The sequence below is a fragment of the Natrix helvetica genome (assembly GCF_964273705.1).
Source record: "Natrix helvetica genome assembly, chromosome: Z".
NCBI classification, from domain to species: domain Eukaryota; kingdom Metazoa; phylum Chordata; class Lepidosauria; order Squamata; family Natricidae; genus Natrix; species Natrix helvetica.
In genome coordinates this window covers 132,040,942-132,063,534 of record NC_138554.1, presented here as the reverse complement: position 1 = coordinate 132,063,534, position 22,593 = coordinate 132,040,942, and the positions used below count along the sequence as shown (strand labels likewise).

The window sequence follows — 22,593 nt, the reverse complement described above, 5'->3', positions numbered from 1 at the left end:
ATAAATATATTCTAAAACCCTAAAAAACATCCCCAATTAAAAACCCAAACCCCATTAAAATAAATCCCCGGGAGATAAAACTAAGAGAGTGCCAGGCCAGCTGATTGAAATAGGTGAGTCTTTAACTTTTGACGGAAGGAACGGAGGTCGGTGGTAGTTCGAATGTCGGGGGGGAGGTCATTCCAGAGGGTTGGGCCCATCACAGAGAAGGACCTACTCCTAGGTGTCGCCCGCTGGCATTGCCTAGCGGACGGCACCAGGAGCAGTCCCTCCCTGTGTGAGCGGATAGGTCGCAGGGACGTGTGTGGTAGGATGCGATCCTGCAGATAACTAGGTCCTATGCCATGGAGCGCTTTAAAGATGGTAATCAATACCTTGAAACGCACCCGAAAGGCCACAGGTAGCCAGTGCAGCTCGCGCAGGAGAGGTGTTACGTGGGAGTAACGTGTACTCCCCATGATAACCCGCGCGGCTGCGTTCTGAACTAGCTGCAGTCTCCGGATGCGTCCCAAGGGAAGCCCCATGTAGAGGGCATTGCAATAGTCGAGGCGAGACGTCACCAGCGCATGAGTGACTGTGCGCAGGGCACTCCGGTCCAGTAGGGAGCGCAATTGGCGCACCAGGCGAACCTGGTGGAACGCCCCCCTTGCCACGGCGCCACATGGTCCTCCATTGACAGCCGGGCATCAAGGAGGACTCCCAAATTGCGCGCCCGCTCCACAGGGGACAGTTGTTCGCCCCCTATGGCCAGCGATGGTGTCAGCTGGCTGAACCGAGGTGCTCATTACTTGGACAGGATAATATCCTGCCCACAAAGTAGAATTTTTCCTTCAATCTATGCTTACGTTTCCTTGTTAACTAACAGTTTTGATATCACAGTATTTTTTTCAACTCTTTCGTATCTCTAGAAGAGATCCTGAAAAGCCAAATTGCTCACTGGTGGTCTCCTGATGGCACAAGATTAGCCTATGCAACTATTAATGACTCCCGTGTCCCATTGATGGAGATACCCACATTCACCGGAAGCCTTTACCCGAAAGTGGAAGCCTATCACTACCCAAAGGTAGGATAGATTTTACTATTCATCCAGGGGTGGGCTTCAAAAATTTCAGCAATGGGTTCTCTGCGCGGTTGCTGGGTGGGTGTGGCCATGGTGGGTGTGGCCTAGTCAGCCTCCTGCACCATGGCGGGAAGGCTATTTTCATCTTCCCCAGGCCCCAGAGGCTTTCCTTGAGCCTCCGGGAGGGCAAAAACTGCCCTCCAGGCTCTGGAGGCTTTCCAGAGGCCCGAAATGGCTCTGTTTTCGGCCATCTGGAACTTACGGGAGGCCCATTTTTCCCCCTCCCCAAGCCTCTGCACGGGCCCTGCACTTACCTCACATCCAAAACAGGCCGCCCGGAGATTTCTGGGGGGGGGGCAGAGTGGGGTGGGAGGGGCCAGCTGTGGGTGGGATTTGGAGGTTCTCCGAATTGGCCATAACCTTAGCTATGGATTCTCCCGAACCCAGGCAAATACCAGCCCACCCCTTTATTCATCTAAGATTCAAGATTTAGTTACTTTTACTGGAGATACAATTCAAAGTTAACCAAGTGCAGTTAGAGAAGCAAGATTATTTCTGAATGGATCTTTTAAGTATAGTCTTCAGGGTCCTATTTATAGAATCACAATTGGTAATACTGGTGGTGCTCGTTTAGCGACCACAGTTGGGTCATGAAATAAAGTGGTTGCTAAGCGCAACTGTGCTCATAGTCTTATTTCAGCTTTCCTTTGCATACAGTCTTGCATAGGTCATAAATGCAAGAATTGGTCACGAAGTTCATTTATCATCACCCTCACAACGTCAAAGAGTTATTAAAGGAGTTCTTTGCTAAATGAGGGCTGTGCTTAGGTCACTTTTTCAGCTAGGCTGTGGCCAGAGTCTTCAAGATGAACAGAGGATCAATGGGTTTGGGGTGGAAAATAGGGCACTTTATGTGAAACTATGGCTTATGGACTATTCCCACTCTCAACACATAAAAATCACCCAATGGTAGCTTTTTGTCCATTATGTTCTCCTTTTGCCTTATAGGTCGGGACGGAAAATCCAAGCATTTCCTTACATGCAGTTGTGTTGAATGGGCCTCCTCATGTTCTAGAGATGACACCACCAGATGATCCACGGATGAGGTTTGTGTGGTGCTGCCTTAAACTAAGAATGAAAATATAAGATGAAGCTCTGGTATATAATCAGCTACCTTTATCCTTAGGTTTTCTAACTCTATTTTTTTCTTCACTTCCATACCCATTTTTGGATGCTGGTTGTATAATTTTGGATATTAGATAGGCTTGTCTAGTTGTTTTGGCTCAGATTTATGGCTGCTGGGGACAGGGACATAATAGTAGTCATAGAAGTTGAGTGACAAACCACACTCAACGTGAAGTCCTGATGGAACTATATCTACATGGAGGGAAGTAAGCAGAGGGGTACCCCAAGTTTCTGTGCTAAGCCCAGTACTCTTCAGTATCCTCATTAACGATTTAGATGAAGGAATAGAAAGGGAACTCATCAAATTTGCAGAGGACACTAAACTGGCAGGAATATCCAACATCCCGGTAGGTTCAAGATCCAGTATGATCTTAGCAGACTTAAACACAGGGCCCTATCTAAGAACATGAAATCCAATATAGAGAAAAGTAAGGTTTTACACTTAGGCAAGAAAAAGCAAATGTACAGGTACAGATTAGGTGAAACCTAGCTCAATAGTAGTAACTGCGAGATAAATTTTGGAGTCACAGTGGACAATCACTTAAATAACAGCCAGCTGTGTGCAGTGGCAGTCAAAATAGCCAATGCAATCCTAGGTTGCATTAATAAAGGGATAGAATCAAGATCACATAAAGTACCACTTTATAAAGCCTTAGTAAGACCACACCTGGAAGACTGCATCCAGTTTTGGTCACCACATTATAAAATAGATGTTGAGATTCTGGAATGAGTGCAGTGAAGAGCAACAAGGATGATTAGGGGCCTGGAGGCTAAAATATATGAAGAATGGTTGCAGGAATTGCATATGTCTATAGTTAAAAAGGAGGATTAGGAGTGACATGATAGCAGTGTTCCAATATTTGAGAGCCTGCCATAAGGAAAAGGGGATCAACTGATTTTCTAGAGTACCAAAAGACAAGACAAGGAGTAATGGGTGGAAGATTATCAGAAATCCAACCTAGAACTAAGGAGAAATTTCCAGACAGTGAGAATAATTAACCAATGGAACAATTTGCTTCTGGAAGTTGTTGAATGCTCCAACCATTTGTAATGATATAAGATTTCCTACCTGAGCAGGGGTTGGACTAGAATATCTCCAAAGTCCTTCTAAGTCTGTTATTCTGAATAAGAGTTAAGGCTCACTTCAATGAAACCTATCTCATCCGTCTAATAAAAACTTTAAGCACCTTCTTATATTCTATGTATTCCAAGCCACAGTTAAATGCCTATGAAGACAATGGAATCCAATGCACTATTGACAATGATACTCATACTTCAGTACCTTTTAGTCCATCCAGTATTAGTTGGGATGTTGTTCCCTTATTGTACCATCCAATAGCCAGTTTGGTCTAGTGGTGAAGGCATCAGGCTAGAGAAACCAGGAGACAGTGAATTCTAGTCCTGCCTTAGGCGTACAAGCCAGCTGGATGACTTTGGGCAATCATCAGGAAACTGTGAATTCTAGTCCTGCCTTAGGCATGAAAGGTGGCTGGGTGACTGGGGCAATCACCAGGAGATAGTAAGTTCTCGCTCCCATCTTAAACCATGAAAGCCAGCTGGAGACTTTGGGTCTGTCCTCCTCTCTCAGCCCAACTCCCCTCACAGGGCTGGTGTGATGGAGAAAATAAGAGAAGGAAGAAGTATTAGCTATGTTCAGTGCCTTGAGTTATTTGTACAAATAATAAAGGCAGAGTGTAAATAAATAAATTCTGGCTCAGATGCTACCGTAATCCAACTAAAGGAGAGCATCTTGGCCTTTCATCTCCATTCCATAAGAGGGCCGTAGAAAATTCTTAGCAAGCAAGAACAGGTGGCCCAGTTCTGTAGGGGTGAAATGCAGTAGCATCCGCTGTAGATTTAGTACTACATTGCATTGCAGCTTTATATATTCAGTATATGTTGCGACTGAAATAGTGGGGTGGAGGGAAGGAACAGGAATATTTGCTATGGCTGAGTAGAGAGAGCAAAGAAAGAGATTGTGCTTCCCTCAGTCTGAGCAAAAATAGAATGGGTGCCCTCCCGGGAGCTCTGAAGTTTGAATGGGGCAATGAGCTTTCAGAAACAGTGAAAAATACAGGGCAATGAAAGTTCATGTCTTAATGGGTCATGTTAGGAGCAACAGCAGGATAACTATGAAAGTTCCAGAACAGCAGACAACAGAACAGCCCAGGCTGAAAATGCAGGGCAAGGGGGACTACTGGGGGTCCGGTGAAGGGCTGAAGGCAGCTGTGTTTTTATGCATCTGATGGCTACAGTCAAGAGGGAAGCTCCTTCGGATCCAACTCCCAATCAAGGAGAAGGCAAGGATCACCACAAGTTTGCTCCAGGCAGAGCCTCCCTGCAAAGGGGTCATAAAATGGCAATTCCCATTGTGTTCAAAAGCTGGTCAACTCCTGGCCAGCAGAGAACAGAGTAGATGTGACGGAAGGAGTGGATTTGCTGGAGGAAGGGTGTAAATTCCAGAGGACCAAGAGGTAACTCAGTCATGTGTGAGAGAAACGGAAGGAAGACAGCAGACTTCACTTGTGAAATATATTTCTCTTGTGAGATACCTTCACTATCTGAGTGCTAAATTTGTCTGAAAAGGTAAAGGTTCTCCTTGCAGATGTGTGCTAGTTGTTCCCGACTCTAGAGGGCAGTGCTCATATCCGTTTCAAAGCCGAAGAGCCAGCGCTGTCTGAAGATGTCTCTGTGGTCATGTGGCCGGTATGACTAAATGCCAAAGGCGCACGGAATACTGTTACCTTCCCACCAAAGGTGGTCCCTATTTACCTACTTGCATTTTTAACTTGCTTTTGAACTGCTCACTCCATTATGCAGCTCTAGGGATTCGAACCGTCAAACTGCCGACCTTTCTGATCTACAAGCTCAGCATCTTAGCCATTGAGCCACCGCGTCGTCTGTAGCTGTGAAATATTTTTTTTAAATTCTGCTTGAAAGAATAACCATGTTATATTTTTGCATTGGGGTTTGACTTGCAAGAAATCCAATATCTGGACTATGGCCACTAAAGTACAAAGCTTAACACTGCCCAACACACTGGCATATAGACATATGGAAAAGTTAAAAAGGCAAATGAAAAAACTAAAACACATTCTCACCAGCAATCAACACCCAGATAAACTGAGATTAATAACAAGATAACACTAGACAAACAATCAAACTGTAAACAGAAGCCTAATCAAGAAAGCACCAAAGTCTTTCATTCTGGTGGCAAATTTGGGGCAAGAGGGAATATTTAACCTATCCAACCTACGCTGTGGCACTGTGTTTTTCTGCCAATTTATGTCTCTTTGGCAAACGACCATATTCTGTATATCCTACCCTCCAAGTTGCAGCTGAATTCTTGGGCTAAACCTTGCTGACAGCTGCACAATCTTGTTTATTATTTCTCCCTTTCCTTTCTCGATTCCGGACTCCTTTGTATGCACAGCCAATCTTTTCCAAAACGCAGGAGTTTTCTCTCAAGCAATGCAGCATATTAATCCCAATGAAAGCAATGGCTCCTTATGCATATTTTATAGCCAGCAAATGAACTCATAAAAATTGTATGGACTGTAGACATTATGAAAAGCTATTGTATGATAATTTAAAGATTGCTTTGACCTGCAGGTACCACTTGAATATGATGAGGCATCGTGGTTTGTCAGTCTTCCTGCTGGGGAGGGCTCTTTTTTTCATCCCAACCACCCCCCTTTCTCCAGTTCCAGGCAGAAAATCTGTCCATATTCAGTCTCAGATATTACAGTAAAGCCTAACACCAAATAAAACTCTTACATTCTGCCTCAAGTTTGAACGTCCTTTGTGAGATGGAATTTCTGAGATGGACAAGCCAAAATAATATCATTTAAGAAGGCATTGTCTTACTACAATGAGAAAGTTGACTAGGTCAGTTTTGAAGGACTGTTCCACTTGCAGCTTAGATATCAACAGCTAAGAGAAATCAAGAGTCTGGTTCTATCCCTTTGAAACAAAAACAATCTTTATTTTTATACCAGACCTGGATTTCAAATAGAGGGCTATCTTTTTTATAACCAGGACACCTGATCACCCCTTCAGCTGCTAAAGGGGCCATTTATAGACCTCCGTCTCTTGTGATCTGCTGTAGCTTATTAAGGCTTTTTGTTGGTCTCCATGGGCTTCTATACTTCGGCTACAGGTAATTAGAAAAACTCAAGGGGGTTGTAGGTGACTCATTGCAGACTAAAGTGTATCGAGAATCACTGGGATGATTCAGGTGTTGGAGTAGGGAGATTTAGGTCAGATATTTAATAGCGATTTGGGGCTGATTGTTTTCTCTTCAGCCCAGTCTTCTTACTGTAGAGGAAAACCACAGTAAAAAGTGCAGTAGTCCTCTACTTACATCCATTTATTGAGTGACTATTCAAAGTTAGTCACTGAAACAAGTGACTCATAACCCATACTTATTCAGAGATAGAGAGGGAGGGAGGGAGCGAGAAAGAGGGAGAGAGAAAAAGAGAGAGAGAGGGAGAGATAAAGAGGATGAGCGAGGGGGAAAGAGAGGAAGGGAGGGAGAGGGAGAGAGAGATGGGGAGAGAAAAAGGAAGAGAGAAAGAGAGGCAGGGAAAGAGTTGAAGAGAGAGGAGAGGGAGAGAAAGAGGGAGGGAGGGAGACAGATAGAGAGATGGATGTAATATTAGCATTTCAAACCTGAGCTGCAGAATTTTGCACAAAGCTGATCTGAATTAACAGTGGCATCGCAAGTCTAGAAGCATAAGCTGTTTACTGGCAACATGTGTTTTGTTACTTCACATTGTACGGTGATAGGGGAGATCATAAAGATGCTACTTGCTTGCTCTCCTGATTGCTGCAATTATTTATTTAGCATTTAACATTATAGTGTTCTCCCTTTTGCAGAACAAAAGGGAGATGATAGAAGAGATAAAAGGCAAATGTGAGCAGTGACTATTATATAATGATGCGTAGTAAAAAAAAATCACGGCTAGGCACAGGCATAAGTGGGGAAGAGCTGAACTGAACTGAATCTGATTCCATCTCAGGCTTGCAGGGCTTGGTTGTTCTCTTGCAGACATTTTGTTACCCAACTAGGTAATGTCATCAGTGTGGTGTCTTATAAGTTCTGCAAGAGAAAGCACATAGGAGACCAGCTACTCCTGGTTTTGTCCGTTTCCAATTCAATTTGTGGAGATTGTTTTCAGTTACATTGGTCACATGATCTCTACAAATGGGATTCCTCAGTTGTGGGTCATTACGGGTGTCAAACTGTGGGATTCAAACCAGCAGTGGGATTCACTTGCCAGTTCGCAAATGTGATCACACATGCACAGCATCTTCTGTGCATGCTCAGTGCTCACGCATTATGTCGGGGCTGGTGGGCGGAGCCTCCCACAGCTGCCGCTACCAGTTCACCCGAACCAGAGAGAACCAGTTGAATTCCACTTCTGATTCAAACCCTCTACTAGGAACTGATTTCATAGACTTTTGCACTTTAGATGATTTCATAAAGTACCGTATTTTTCAGAGTATAAGATGCACCTTTTAACCTCAAAAAAGAGGCTGAAAATATGGGTGCATCTTATACACTGAGTACAGCATTTTTTGCCTCCCGAAACCCCGCCCCCTGCACCAAAATGGCATGCATAGCCTTTAGGAGCCTTGCAGAATGCTCCTGGATGCTGGGGAGGGCAGAAATGAGTGAAAAATGGGCCATTTAGCTCAATTTTGTCCCAACCCCACCCCGCAGGAGCACTCTACAAGCTTCCTAAAGGCTATTCATGCCCTCCCCACTTTTTTGGGGGAAAAACTGGGCCTGTTTTCGCAAGAAATGGGCCGTTGTTGGGAGGTCTGCAGAGTGCAAAAACTTTTTTTTTAATTTGCCTCTTCAAAATCTTGGTGTGTCTTATACCCCGAAAAATACGGTACATTAGCCTTAGGAGTTAATCTGCTGCTCCCTGGTTGCAGGAAGGAATAGACACAGAAGTTATCCAAAGGGAACATGTAATCTGCCTTCTCTTAGGCCAGTGATTTCCAGCCATGGCAATTTTCACACATATGAATTTCAACTTCCGGAATTCCATAGCCAGCGTGGTCATTAAGCAGAATTTTGGGATTTGAAGTCCATACATCTGGAAATTGATGTGGTTGGGAAGCATTACCTTAAAGAGTCAGAGCAGAGAGATACAGATACAGTGGTACCTTGGTACGCAACCACTATGAAGCTCATCAAATTTGTACTCAATGTATTTTAACGTGAAAATTTGTACTCATCATTTGTTTGGTGCTCAGTTCACAAACTAGAATTTGTCCATATCAGCAGCCTTGTGACTCACTACATTATTCCTTATGGAAACAGTTTGTTTGGTACTCATCATTTCTGGTACTCATCGTGTCTCCTGGAACCAATTAACGTTGAGTACTGAGGTATCATTGTATTCATTTTTATTGTTTGATTTGATTTCATTGGTATACAATTCAACCCTCAGAGATTCTGTTACATGATGTCATGTTCATATATATATATATAAATATGTATGTATGTATGTATGTATGTATGTATGTATGTATGTATGTTATATTTGTACTGATAAATAAATAAAGGGAGACTAGTATAGATCTATTTCGAGCTAATTAGCTCTCATCAGCTAGCCATACCCTTACTGGGATTTGAATATATATATAGTGTGTGTATGTGTGTGTGTGTGTGTGTGTGTGTGTGAAAGTCATGGAAAAACTTATGTAGTATGGTATGGCATCATGGAATATCTGTATCTCAGCTCTGATGGCATCATAAAGGAAATAGTACCCGTGCTTCGCGACTAAACTATGTGATCGGGCAATGCAGGAGAAATGCATTGTTCACTTCTGTTCAATCGATTGGCTCAGTGGTGGCCGGTGGATTGAAACACATAAGGGAATATCGCTCCTGCTCCCTTGAGTTTGGAAGCAGTTCCATAGGTGGAAGGCGCAGACTTTTTGGTGAGGTACTGCCGTTTAGTACTAAAAGGAGCCCCAGACTGCTCCTGAGTAAAAGAGTGGAACATCTGCTAGTTTGAACTGAGGTAACGGAATGTGAGGCAACTGGCAGTGGGAACAGAGTTCTTTTCAGGTAGGAAGAGGGAGTGGAATGTCTAACTCCTTAGCATTGGAGCGTGTTAGTATGAGGAAACTGGAAGTTGGAACAGAGTTCTTTTCAGGTGGGGAGTGAGAGTAGAACTCCTTAGCATCAGAGTGTATTAAATACTGTATAAGAAATACTGATGATCTGATGGTCATTTTGAAAAATCCTTTCTTAGCGAGCACCTAGAAGCTAAGAAGAACATACGTGCCAAACTTCAAGTTTGTAGGCTTTACAGTCCTGGAGATTTCGTGATGAGTGAGTGGCATTTGCCTTTTATGTATACAGATATACTTTTTCAATGGATGTGTGGCCTATAGCTTTGTGGTTTACACAAGAGTGTGCAAGAGTGCACAGCAGTGTAATTCCATGAGTTCCACAGCCAGCCAAGAGGTGAAATCCATCTGTCTTAAAGTTGCCATGATTGAAAAGCACTGCTGTACAGTAAAAACTAACCAATGTATCATCTCACCAATCTTTGTGGAAAGGCAGATGATTCTGTATGGTGATCACAGACATACATGGAGATACTCAGGTAAGAGAACCCAGTTCAGAGCATAGGTCAGGTGGGGCATGAGTCCAACAATGTGCATTGTGAGGATAGAAGCTGCACGTCTTGTGTGCAGCCTTATAACACAGGTATCAGTGAGCAGGGCTTGTATCACAACCTCTTGAAACTCTTCACACATCCACCTCCAAGATTAGGGATGGACCCCTTTGACCAAAGACCATCCATGCCGTGATCTTTATGGGCCATTCCTTCTTCAAATTATCTCTTCGATCAGCTTTATTATAATCCCAAATGTATAGAAGACTTCTTCTAAAACTGCTCCTTAGAAGACCAGATCCTGAAGATGAAACTCAAATACTTTGGCCACCTAATGAGAAGGAAGGACTTATTGGAGAAGAGCCTAATGCTGGGAAAGATGGAGGGCAAAAGAAGAAAGAGGCGACAGAGAATGAGGTGGCTGGAAGGAGTCACTGAAGCAGTCGGCATGAGCTTAAGTGGACTCCAGAGGATGGTAGAGGACAGAAAGGCCTGGGGGAATGTTGTCCATGGGGTTGCGATGGGTCGGACACAATTTCGCAACTAACAACAACAATAAAATGTATCGAATGGAAACTTTTAAATGAAGAGAGCTAGATTGGTCTACTGGTTAAGACACCCAGCTAGAAACCAGGAGTTGGTGAGTTCTAATCCTGCCTGGGTGATTTTGGGATGGTCACTCTCTCTCAGCCCAACCCACTTCACAGGATTGTTGTTGTGAGTAAACTAGGAGGAGGAAAGAATACAGTATTGGGTATATTTGCTGCCTTGTGTTATTAACAAAGGGGGGATTTTTTTTAACAAAAATGTTTTAAAAATGCTCCGGTTTGTTTTTCAGGGATTATTATATAACCATGGTGAAGTGGGCAACCAGTACCAAGTTTGCAGTCAACTGGCTAAATAGAGCCCAGAATTTCTCCATTCTGACTCTCTGTGATGCAACCACAGGCGTCTGCACAAAGGTATATATTTGAATTATTATTATTTTCCCGTGAACGAAGGCTGCTTTTTCGTTTTAATTCCCAAAGTATACAATCAAACAAATAAATAAGGAAAATCCTCTACTAGCATCTAAACAATTCCTTTTTCTATGGTACTAATGGTTAGTTTTCATTTTTCAAGTCTGAAAATGGAATATAATGGAAAATACATAACACTGAAAAGAAAAAAAATATAACCAGTCTTGACAGTTCTATCCATAGAGATTCCCCCCACCCCACCTTAAGGTGCATCATGCAATTTTGCAGCTGCTTTTGATTCAAGGATATTACAACACACAAGTTTTTGTTTAAAAAAGTAAAGGTAGTCCTTGCCTTACGACTAATCACTTAGCAACTGTTTGCCATTATGATGGACCTCTCTGGGACTACAGAATTTGTATTTGCAGAATTGAATTGAATTGAATTCTTTATTGGCCAGGTGTCATTGGACATACAAGGAATTTGTCTTCGGTGCATAAGCTTTCAGTGTTCATAAAAGTTATAAGTGATAAATCATGATAGAATAGAATAGAACAGAACAGAACAGAACAGAATTCTTTATTGGCCAAGTGTGATTGGACACACAAGGAATTTGTCTTCAGTGCATAAGCTTTCAGTGTACATAAAAGTTATAAGTGATAAATCATGATGGAATAGAATAGAACAGAACAGAACAGAATTCTTTATTGGCCAGGTGTGATTGGACACACAAGGAATTTGTCTTCAGTGCATAAGCTTTCAGTGTACATAAAAGTTATAAGTGATAAATCATGATAGAATAGAATAGAACAGAACACAACAGAACAGAATTCTTTATTGGCCAGGTGTGATTGGGCACACAAGGAATTTGTCTTCAGTGCATAAGCTTTCAGTGTACATAAAAGTTATAAGTGATAAATCATGATAGAATAGAATAGAACAGAACAGAACAGAACAGAATTCTTTATTGGCCAGGTGTGATTGGACACACAAGGAATTTGTCTTCAGTGCATAAGCTTTCAGTGTACATAAAAGTTATAAGTGATAAATCATGATAGAATAGAATAGAACAGAACAGAACAGAACAGAACAGAATTCTTTATTGGCCAGGTGTGATTGGGCACACAAGGAATTTGTCTTCAGTCCATAAGCTTTCAGTGTACATAAAAGTTATAAGTGATAAATCATGATAGAATAGAATAGAACAGAACAGAACAGAACAGAACAGAACAGAATTCTTTATTGGCCAGGTGTGATTGGACACACAAGGAATTTGTCTTCAGTGCATAAGCTTTCAGTGTACATAAAAGTTATAAGTGATAAATCATGATAGAATAGAATAGAACAGAACAGAACAGAATTCTTTATTGGCCAGGTGTGATTGGACACACAAGGAATTTGTCTTCAGTGCATAAGCTTTCAGTGTTCATAAAAGTTATAAGTGATAAATCATGATAGAATAGAATAGAATAGAATAGAACAGAACAGAACAGAATTCTTTATTGGCCAAGTGTGATTGGACACACAAGGAATTTGTCTTCAGTGCATAAGCTTTCAGTGTACATAAAAGTTATGTGATAAATCATGATAGAATAGAATAGAATAGAACAGAACAGAATTCAAGTGTGATTGGACACACAAGGAATTTGTCTTTGATCAAAGTCATCATAAATACATTCATCATGAATCATAAGATACAACACTTCATGATAATCATAGGATACTAAATAAGCAATCAAAATCATACTAGGAAACTAAATAAAACATTATAAACTGTAAAAGTACAAGCAACAAGGTTATAGTAATAAGTAAAAAGAAGATAGGTAACAGGAAGGATGAAAATAATAATAATAATGCAGTCTTAGTAAGTAGTTTGATAGTGTTAGATAGTGTTAGAGGGAATTATTTGTTTAGCAGAGTGATGGCATGTGGGAATAAACTGTCCTTGTGTCTAGTTGTTCTAGTGTGCAGTGCCCTTTAGGATCCTTTTGAGGGTAGCAGTTGAAACAATTTATTTCCAGAAAGGGAGGGGTCTGTAGGTATTTTCACAGCTTTCTTTTTGACTCAAAGTTACGATGGTTAGTCCCTCCCTCCTGCAGCCATGTGACCAAATTTTAGGTTCTCAGCAACTGTATTCATGGTCATTTGCAGCATCCCACAGTCACACAACCAAATTTTACTATGGTTTGCTGGAAACCAGCATTTACTCCCAGTTTTCAGCGAAACCATCCGTAGCAAACCCTGTTAATGTTAGCCGTTCACGGGCACGTTACACTGCAGCTTTACACCTGCAGCGTTTGCTCAACAACCACCGTAAAAAAAGGGGTCATAAAGTCATTTTATGACCACCAGCATAACGTACTTGTGATGGGGAAGCTCCATTTTATAAATCACCCCTACTTTGCAGATTTTCCTGTAATTTGCACTCTGCTCCAAAGGATGTACATGAGATTTAGGAAGGAGCCATCCCGTGAAAAATACGTGTGTACCTTTCAATCCAACCCCTGAAAGATAAGCATATCTTTGTGTTAACTCCCAGTGTTTGGATTAAGTATTATCATTTTTATCACATGGCGGACCTCAGCCATTGCAACGATAGGATATAGTAGGAGTGTCAAACTCGATCAGGGTTGTGTTTGACCTCAGGGGGACCAGGGTGGGTGTGACCAGCTCGATGTCATTTGTGTTGGGGGCGCCTGTGGTCACCCAAGCACTCTGCCAGGGAAACGGGCTCCCGAGTTCCGTTTCTGACTGCGACTGCCTCCTGCAGCCCTCTGCCAGCAAAAATGGCTCTATTTTTGCTAACAGAGTATTATAGGAGGCGGTTGTAGCTGGAAATGGAGCTCGCCTTCCCGCAGCCTTCCTGAGCTCTGTTTTCGCTGGCAGAGGATCTGGCCCACGGGCCTTGAGTTTGACACACCTGTGAGATAGGAATCAAGTCCTCCATGCAAACATCCATTCTTACAGCGGCCCTATTTACCTGCTGTTGTGACGATCCTTTGGATCATCCTCGGTTCCTAGTGACCACATGGTGCAATTTTGTTGGCCATATTTTCAGAAATACTTTACTTTTGTCTTCTTCCTCTCTTTTTCCTGAGAGAGAAGGGCTGGCCCAAGGCCACCCAGCTGATTTGATGCTCTTCCTAAAATGTCATTCACTACCACACCAAATTAGATCTTTTTAAAATAGATTTGGGTCAAAGTTTGGATTGGAGAAAATCCAGATCAGATGCTGTTGGTTCACTTCCATAAGGCGACTGTCTATCAGTCTGCCTGTTTCTCTAATTCCTCAAACAATAAGACACTTTGAATGAAAAAAAAAAAAACCAAAACTACTGGCTTAAGCATCTCCTGAAGACCACCCAGAAACTTCAACTGATCCAAAACATAGTACAGGTAATCCTCGGCCTACATCAGTTCGTCTTGTGACCATCCAAAGTTACAATGGCACTGAAAATAGTGAATCATGACCATTTTTCACACTTATGACAATTGCAGCATCCCAGTGGTCACATGATTTACATTCAGGTGCTTGACAACTGACTCATATTTATGACAGCTGCAGTGTTCAGGAGTCATTTTGCAACCTTCCGACAAACAAAGTCAGTGGAGAACCTAAGTTTCATTTAACAGCCATGTTACTAATTTAACAACTGCAGTGATTCACTTAACAAAGGTGGCAAGAAAAGTAGTAAAACGGGACAAATTCACTTCACAAATTTTTCACTTGACAGCATACATTTTGGGCTCAGTCGTGGTCGTAAATTGATGTGCTGTGCTGTGATGGGTGAACCTAGTTTTCCCATATTACACCTCTGTTGTATGAGCAGCACTTACAGTGGTGGTTCTGGATGCTGCTACTGCCAGTTCGCTCAGGGATGTGCCCCCTGCGCGCTTGATGTGAGCTATGCGCCCATGCACAGTACTATACAAAATGATTGCGCATGCGCAGAAGCAAGAAAACAAGATGGTGGTGCCTATAGTGCCGCCGGGAAAACCAGTTCAGGGGCGTGGCAGGCCGAGTTACTACCTACTCCGCTGAACCGGGCCAAACTGGTAGGAAGCCACCTCTGCAGCACTGGTTTCCAGTTTCTTTCTGGGGGCACTTCAAGGTGATTATCTATCACCTTTAAAGCTCTACGTGGCACAAAGTCAGATTATCTGCAGGATCTTATTTCTTGAAGAATACCCACCCACGTACGGTGGGCACACTTCTAGACCCTTCCTCTCAATATTGCCATATGATAAGAGCTAGGAAGGCTGCCTTTTCCATGATAGTCCCTGCTCTTTGAAATACTCTGCCCCCTTAATGTTTGGTGTACCCTCGCTTTCCTAGCCATCTGTCAAGCCTTAAAGACCCAATTTTGCCCCCCAAACACTGGGAGAAAATGAGGTGACTGTATGTCAGCAGATAGACTTGGTGCCAGGTTTTAGTCTGTATGCATTTGGTTCAGGGGTGAAATTCAGTCGGTTCTGACAGGTTCTGGAGAACCAGTAGCAGAAATTTTGAATAGTTTGAAAAACCAGCAAATACCACCTCTGGCTGTCCCCAGAGTGGGGTGGCAATGGGGATTTTGCAGTATCCTTGCCCTGGAGTGTGGTGGCAATGGGGATTTTGCAATATCCTTGCCCTGGAGTGTGGTGGCAATGGGGATTTTGCAGTATCCTTGCCCTGGAGTAGGGTGCGGATGGGGATTTTGTAGTATCCATCCCCCTGGAGTGGGGTGGGAAAGGGGATTTTGCACTATTCTTCCCCTGGAGTGGGGTGGGAATGGAGATTTTGCAGTATCCATCCCTCTGGAGTGGAGTGGGAAAGGGGATTTTGCAATATCCTTCCCTCTGGAGTGAGGTGGAAATGGGGATTTTGCAGTATTCATCCCTCTGGAGTGAGGTGGGAATAGAGATTTTATAGTATCCTTCCCCTCGAGTAGGGTGGGAAAGGGGATTTTGCAGTATTCTTCCCCTGGAGTGGGGTGGGAATGGAGATTTTGCAGTATCCATCCCTCTGGAGTGGAGTGGGAAAAGGGATTTTGCAATATCCTTCCCTCTGGAGTGAGGTGGAAATGGGGATTTTGCAGTATTCATCCCTCTGGAGTGAGGTGGGAATAGAGATTTTGCAGTATCCTTCCCCTCGAGTAGGGTGGGAAAGGGGATTTTGCAGTATTCATCCCTCTGGAGTGAGGTGGGAATAGAGATTTTGCAGTATCCTTCCCCTCGAGTAGGGTGGGAAAGGGGATTTTGCAGTATTCATCCCTCTGGAGTGAGGTGGGAATAGAGATTTTGCAGTATCCTTCCCCTCGAGTAGGGTGGGAAAGGGGATTTTGCAGTATTCATCCCTCTGGAGTGAGGTGGGAATAGAGATTTTGCAGTATCCTTCCCCTCGAGTAGGGTGGGAAAGGGGATTTTGCAGTATTCTTCCCCTGGAGTGGGGTGGGAATGGAGATTTTGCAGTATCCATCCCTCTGGAGTGGAGTGGGAAAGGGGATTTTGCAATATCCTTCCCTCTGGAGTGAGGTGGCAATGGGGATTTTGCAGTATTCATCCCTCTGGAGTGAGGTGGGAATAGAGATTTTGCAGTATCCTTCCCCTCGAGTAGGGTGGGAAAGGGGATTTTGTAGTATTCATCCCTCTGGAGTGGGGAAGGAAAGGGGATTTTGCAGTATCCTTCCCCTGGAATGGAGAGGGAATGGAGATTTTGCGGCATCCTTCCCCTGCCACACCCACCAAGCCATGCTCACAGAACCAGTAGTAAAAAAAATTGAATTTCACCACCGTTGTAATATGGTTTTTATGTTTATTTTTATTTTTGATTGGGAACTGCCCTGAGTTGTCTATAAGATAGGTCGCTGTGTAAATGTTTTAAATAAATAAATATCTCCATGGATAACTGCTGAGCTGTAAATGCATTCCCTTGTTTAACTAGGGAACAGCACTAGTTTAACAAGAGTCAAGACCAAGAATAGCTTGAGTATTTGCCTTCCTCTAAAGCCTGCTCAGATGTTTAATCTCTTCTTGCTCATTCGCCGTTGGAAGGGAGTCAAATTGCTTTCTGCACTGATGAGTAAAATATAATAAATGCAAAATATAGCATAATACTTTAATTATGTTTCTTCGTTTCAGAAACATGAGGATGAAAGCACAGCCTGGCTACATCGGCAGGTAATAGAAGATATTTTTTTTTAATGGGATCAGTGTTCTTTGACTTTACAAAAGAAAATAATATTTTCACCAATGGAAATGTTATATTGTTTTCATTACAGCAAGGATTATATTTATACAGATATGAAGATTTAAGAGAAATATAAACTCACACTTCGTTGCAGATTAATTGTGGTTTTGAAAGCGTTTTGATTTCATTCTGTAAAGAGAACTGCAAAGGTTTGAAAACAGCCACAGAGCTTTCAAATGTTCAGCAAACTATTTTCAATCCAATTGCTGTTCTAAATGCACAATTTGAAAATTGATCTTGATCCTATCACACAACTCAGGAGATCAATGTTATGATTGGTTCTAATGGAGACACTTTCCCCTAGAAGTCTCTGCATTCCTTTTAATGCTTTATAAGCATTAGGTAAAGGTAAAAGTTCCCCTCGCACATATGTGCTAGTCGTTCCCAACTCTAGGGGGCAGGGCTCATCTCCATTTCAAAGCCGAAGAGCCAGTGCTGTCCGAAGACGTCTCCATGGTTATGTGGCCGGCATGATTAAACGCCAAAGCCGCACGGAACACTGTTACCTTCCCACCAAAGATGGTTCCTATTTTTCTACTTGCATTTTTAACGTGCTTTCGAACTACTAGGTTGGCGGAAGCTGTGACAAGTAACAGGAACTCAGTCCGTTACGTGATGCTAGGGATTCAAACCGCTGAATTGCCGACCTTTCTGATCAACAAGCTCAGCATCTTAGCCACTCAGCCACCGTGTCCCTATATAAACATTAGAGCTGGAATATTTGATGTACTTTCCAGTTATATATTCGAAATTCATAAAATCTCTTTGATAACATGTATTCTACAGACTGGTATCAAATATGAATGCAGTGGCTGGGCAGAAACACACTCAAACATACACAGCCTCTGAGCAAGTTTTTGACTTCTGGTGACTGCCTGGAAAAATCCTTGCAGTTTTCCTGGAAAGATTTTGGAAGCAGTTTGCCATTAACTCTTTCCTGGGTCTTAAAGAGTGTGACTGGCCCAAGGTCAGCCACCTGGCTTTGTGCCCAAGTCAGGACTAGAACTCAGAACTTCCTGTTTCTAGCCTGATGCCCTCTCCACTACACTAAACTGGTTCTCCGTGACCCATAGAGGTAGTCTTTGCTTAGCGGCCACTTGCTTAGTTGTTGCGGCAAAGTGGGGCAAGAAACCTCAGTCAGCCAGAGATGGGGCGTGAGACCACAAGGTGCAAGAGAAAACAGGTTTATTGATGCATCAGAGTTCAGAGCGTTAACACAGCAAAGTCTGAACTGCCCTGGGTAGGCCCAGGACAGGGGTTTTATACCCACCTGGATTCAGGGGGTTTACACAGGCGTGTTCTTCTTAGGAAAAGGAGGTGCAAGGGGAGTTTACATATCGGATTCATCATTATTGCACATTTTACAGTAATATGTTTGAAATGTACTTTTGGAAGATTACAGAAAGAGAAGTGAAAAAGTTAGCATTAGCAATCTCTCGATACTAAGGTTTATTAATACGCTAAATGGCAGTTTCAATCTGTTTCCTTCTGTGCCCAACTCGTGAAGCATGTTGCAACTTATGTTTTAGTAAGATTTGTAATACCTCTTAAGCAAGCTACAGAAGTCCTTTTAATATGTAGACCTAATTGAGCCTTTTATCAAGGAGTCTGGGGGCTCCTATACCCATCAGGTAGGGGGGTTCTCTACCTGCTGCCTCATAGTGACAGTTTGAAGTCAAAATTGCAAATCATTGCAATACCCGCATGGTCATATGATTGTGCTATGGGTGCTTTGCAGCTGGTTATCTACGCGAAGTGGAGCTGATTGTAATCTCAAATGTTCTCTACTACAGGTAGTCCTCGAGTTACAACCACAATTGAGCCCAAAAATGCTAGCTGAGATATTTGTTAAGTGAGGTTTGCCCCATTTTACAACCTTTTATGCCACAGTTGTAAAGTAAATCGTTGTAGTTGTTCAATGAGTAACATGTCTGTTCAATGCATCTGGCTTCCCCCGTTGATTTTACATGTCAGAACAAGAGTTACAAAGGTGATCGCATAACTCCAGAACCAGAGGTGGGTTCCTACCAATTTGACCCGGTTCAACCAAACCGGTAGTGGTTTGTGGCCTGGGTCGCTGGAACCAGCAGCAAACCAAGCCTGCCACGCCCTGAACATGTTGTTCTATGGGGGCCACCATCTTGATCTCCGTTTCTGCGCATGCGCAGAACAATCGTAATTGTACAAATTTAAATTTTTTTTTACATTTTGCGTACGTGCAGACCTATTTTTGTGCAAATGTGCACATAGTTTTGCACGCACCGAACCGGCAATAATGCCAGGAGCAACCCACCCCTGTCCAGAACACTGCAACAAATGGTGGGTTTCAAATTTTTTTAGAACCTCTTCTATAGGTGTGGCCTGCTTTGTGGGAATGGCTTGACGGCCATGTGACCAGGTGGGAGTGGCTTGCCAGCCATGTGACCGGGTGGGCGTGGCCAAGTTGTAAAATGTGGTAAAACTCACTTAACAACGCACTTGCTTAGCAACCAGAATGTTGGCTCAGGAACTTTGGCATTTGAAGTATACAAGTCTTAAAGCTGTCAAGTTACAAGACCCTTGCACCCCTAAGCCTTTAGAAAAAAAAAACCCAGGGGTGTTCAAACTTGACAGCTTTAAGACTTGTGGACTTCAACTCCCAGAATTCCTCCTCCAGTCATGTTGGCTCAGAAACTCTGGCATTTTAAGCACACAAGTCTTAAAGCTGTCAAGTTATAAGACCCTTGCACCCCTAACCCTTTAGGGGAAAAAAAACCCAGGGGTGTTCAAACGTGACAGCTTTAAGACTTGTGGATTTCAACTCCCAGCATTCCTCCTCTCGCTCTTCATCTTGATGATGTGTGGACAGGTGGGGGGAGGGAGCTGGAACCGGTTCTAAACGGCACTGTAGATTTGTAGAATCTCTTCTATAGAAGAGGTTAGAACTGGCAGGAACCCACCCCTGACTGCAACCGACATAAAAAGGAGCTGCTGATTGTCTGAATTTTGATCACATGACCATGGAGATGCTGCAATAGTCATAACTGTGAAAAACAGTCATAAATCTTTTTTCAGTGATGTTGTAGCTTCACACATTAAACAAATTATTGTGAGTTGAGGACTATCTATATGCTGCATTTTCATTTGAAATATTTTTATAAAACAGTAACAACAACAACTAGTATTTCATTAAGGGTTGCGAATCATTGAGATGTCTCAATTCCTGAGTGGGGATTATGAAACTTGGGATCGGCAACCCAAGCTACTACTCACACATTCATTTTTTGATGCCTTGAATGCCAAAGAAAAATTACTGCATGTTGTAGCTCTGCTGGCAGCAGACTCCGACAATGACGAAGTTGGGGAGGAATTTGGGTGAATATTGGAGTCTGGGGAAGGCTCTGGTGGATGATCTGCATCAGATGGAGAGATAGAGCCAGGGCCTTCTGACATTTCCCAGCTACCGGAGAGACAGCTGCCTTTGGAGGCTAATATGAGTGAGGAGGAAAAACAGCTGGGGCCTGTTCCAGATGCACATATGCAAAGAGTGGTTAGGAGAGGTGAACAATGGAGGACAAGGAGTTGGCTCAGAGAACAAAGTACAAGTGGACACTGAATGGCCCCTCCCTGGTTGGGAAATAAACAGAAGGAAAGGGGAGTGGTTGTCATAGGAGACAACAGTTTGTATTTCTGAAGATTTTGCTCATTGTGTTTTGTGCCACAAAGATGGCTTGCCAGAACTTAATTTTCAGCCTTCCAGCTAGGAGCTCATAACCTTGCAGTTATCGCAAGGAACTGATAAGGTCTGTACTACAGTTAACTCCTTGCAGGACTCTTGCCTGGACTTTTCAGTGGGTGAATGCAATGAATTCACAAGAGGTAAATAGAGGGATTTTTTCATGACAAGGAGTCTGTTTCTTGCTTCTGCCAAGACTGTGTCAAAACACTGCATGTGTTTGGATTTTGCAAAGAAGGTTTAGCAGCAACCTCTAAAATATAAACAAATTTGGTCCAGTAACTACAGCTCTTAGCACATTATTTTTGTCAGAAATGGAGGATGGAACTGTAGTCTCCTTTAAAGTAGATGTGAGGTGTCTTCTGGCTATTTCTGTGTAGACCTCTGTACGTGTGTCTGAAGCTTTTAAAAAATTTGGCCGGAAGACAACATCTTTGAAGATCAAGGTGCTTCAGGTGCCCTCAAATCTCTTCAGGGCTCCTTCCTTTGATAAAGGGTCCTACTAAAATCAAAAAGAAAACCAGATCTATTTTATTAATGAGTAGCTAGAGCAGGATCCTTAGATACTCTATTGCATGATGATTTAGTTCAGTTTGTAGCTACCACGGAAGAGACGCACATTCTCAAAGAATGAGAATTGACTCTGCTGCATTTGACATGAATCTCTCTTCCCCCCTCTCCCTCTCTCTCCCTCTCCTTCTTCCTGTCTCTCTCCCTCCCTTCCCCTCTCTCTCCCTCTCTCTTTCCTTCCCCCTCTCTCCCTCTCCCTCCCTCTCCCCACTCTTTCCTTCCCTCCCCCTCTCTCCTTTCCCCTCTCTCCCTTTCCCCCTCACCCTCTCTCTCTCCCCACTCCCTCTCCCTCTTTCCCCTCTCCTCTCCTTCTTGCTACCTGTTTTATATCATTCTTATAAACTTCATTTGCACCTTCTCCTTGTTTTGCAGAATGAAGAGCCCATCTTTTCTAAAGATGGCAAGAAGTTCTTTTTTGTCCGAGCCATTCCCCAAGGGGGACGAGGCGAGTTCTACCATATTGCCATGTCATCATCTCAGGTGAGTCTGCTTTTGTGGAGCAGGTGGGTAAGATTAAAATAAATATGCCTAAATTCTTATGACAGGATAGATTGTCTGCAGCTAAATCAGGCTCAGAATGCCCTCTGCCCAAGCAAAGCAATATCAGACTATGACCCAAAGTTTTGTGGAAGGAAAGCTGGTTTGTTACTGGTGGAAGTTGAAGGCCCTGTTGACCAGAAGGATTTGCAGGTAGTCCTCGCTTAGTGACCCAAGTCATAACCAACCCCCAAAAAACTACTTATGATGCAGATTTGAAGTTCCAAAGCTCACTCTCTTTCTCTCCCACAGTCATGTGATTGCATTTTAGGCCATTGGCAACTATTTATGGCCATTTGCAATGTCCCACAGTTCCCAAAATTTGCTTCTAGTTTTTCACCAAAAAAAATGCCCATTGCAATCAGTGTTTAATTAACAATCACCCCCCCAAAAAAATCATAAACCCAGGATGAACACATGATGACCCGCTAAGCACCCAGCATGATTTATGACAGTCATTCTCAATAAGTTGATGAACATGGTTTTCTCCTCAAAAACCACATAGGGCTGAAAGCAGTGGTGGGTTTCAGCCAGTACGGCCCAGTACGGCCGTACTGGTAGTAGCCGGGAGCAGCGGCCACCGTACGGTGGCATAGCGTGCGGCACCTGCACGACCTCCGACAAGCAGCTGGGTGTCGCAGGGGTGGTGGAGTGTCCGTGCATGCACAGCATGCATTCACGACCAGGCTGGCCGG

General features: G+C 43.2%; 1 protein-coding gene across 4 annotated transcripts in view; it reads left to right on the top strand.

The window, feature by feature from the left end:
• DPP6 (dipeptidyl peptidase like 6) overlaps positions 1 to 22,593 on the top strand; it is a 609,699-nt gene that overhangs the window by 526,801 nt on the left and 60,305 nt on the right. For all 4 annotated transcript variants that reach the window (XM_081932663.1, XM_081932661.1, XM_081932662.1 and 1 more), the window contains 5 exons: positions 909 to 1,063; positions 2,069 to 2,166; positions 10,727 to 10,850; positions 16,968 to 17,006; positions 21,734 to 21,841. In XM_081932663.1, the coding sequence (XP_081788789.1) occupies positions 909 to 1,063; positions 2,069 to 2,166; positions 10,727 to 10,850; positions 16,968 to 17,006; positions 21,734 to 21,841 (524 nt within the window). The remainder of the gene's footprint in view (positions 1 to 908; positions 1,064 to 2,068; positions 2,167 to 10,726; positions 10,851 to 16,967; positions 17,007 to 21,733; positions 21,842 to 22,593) is intronic.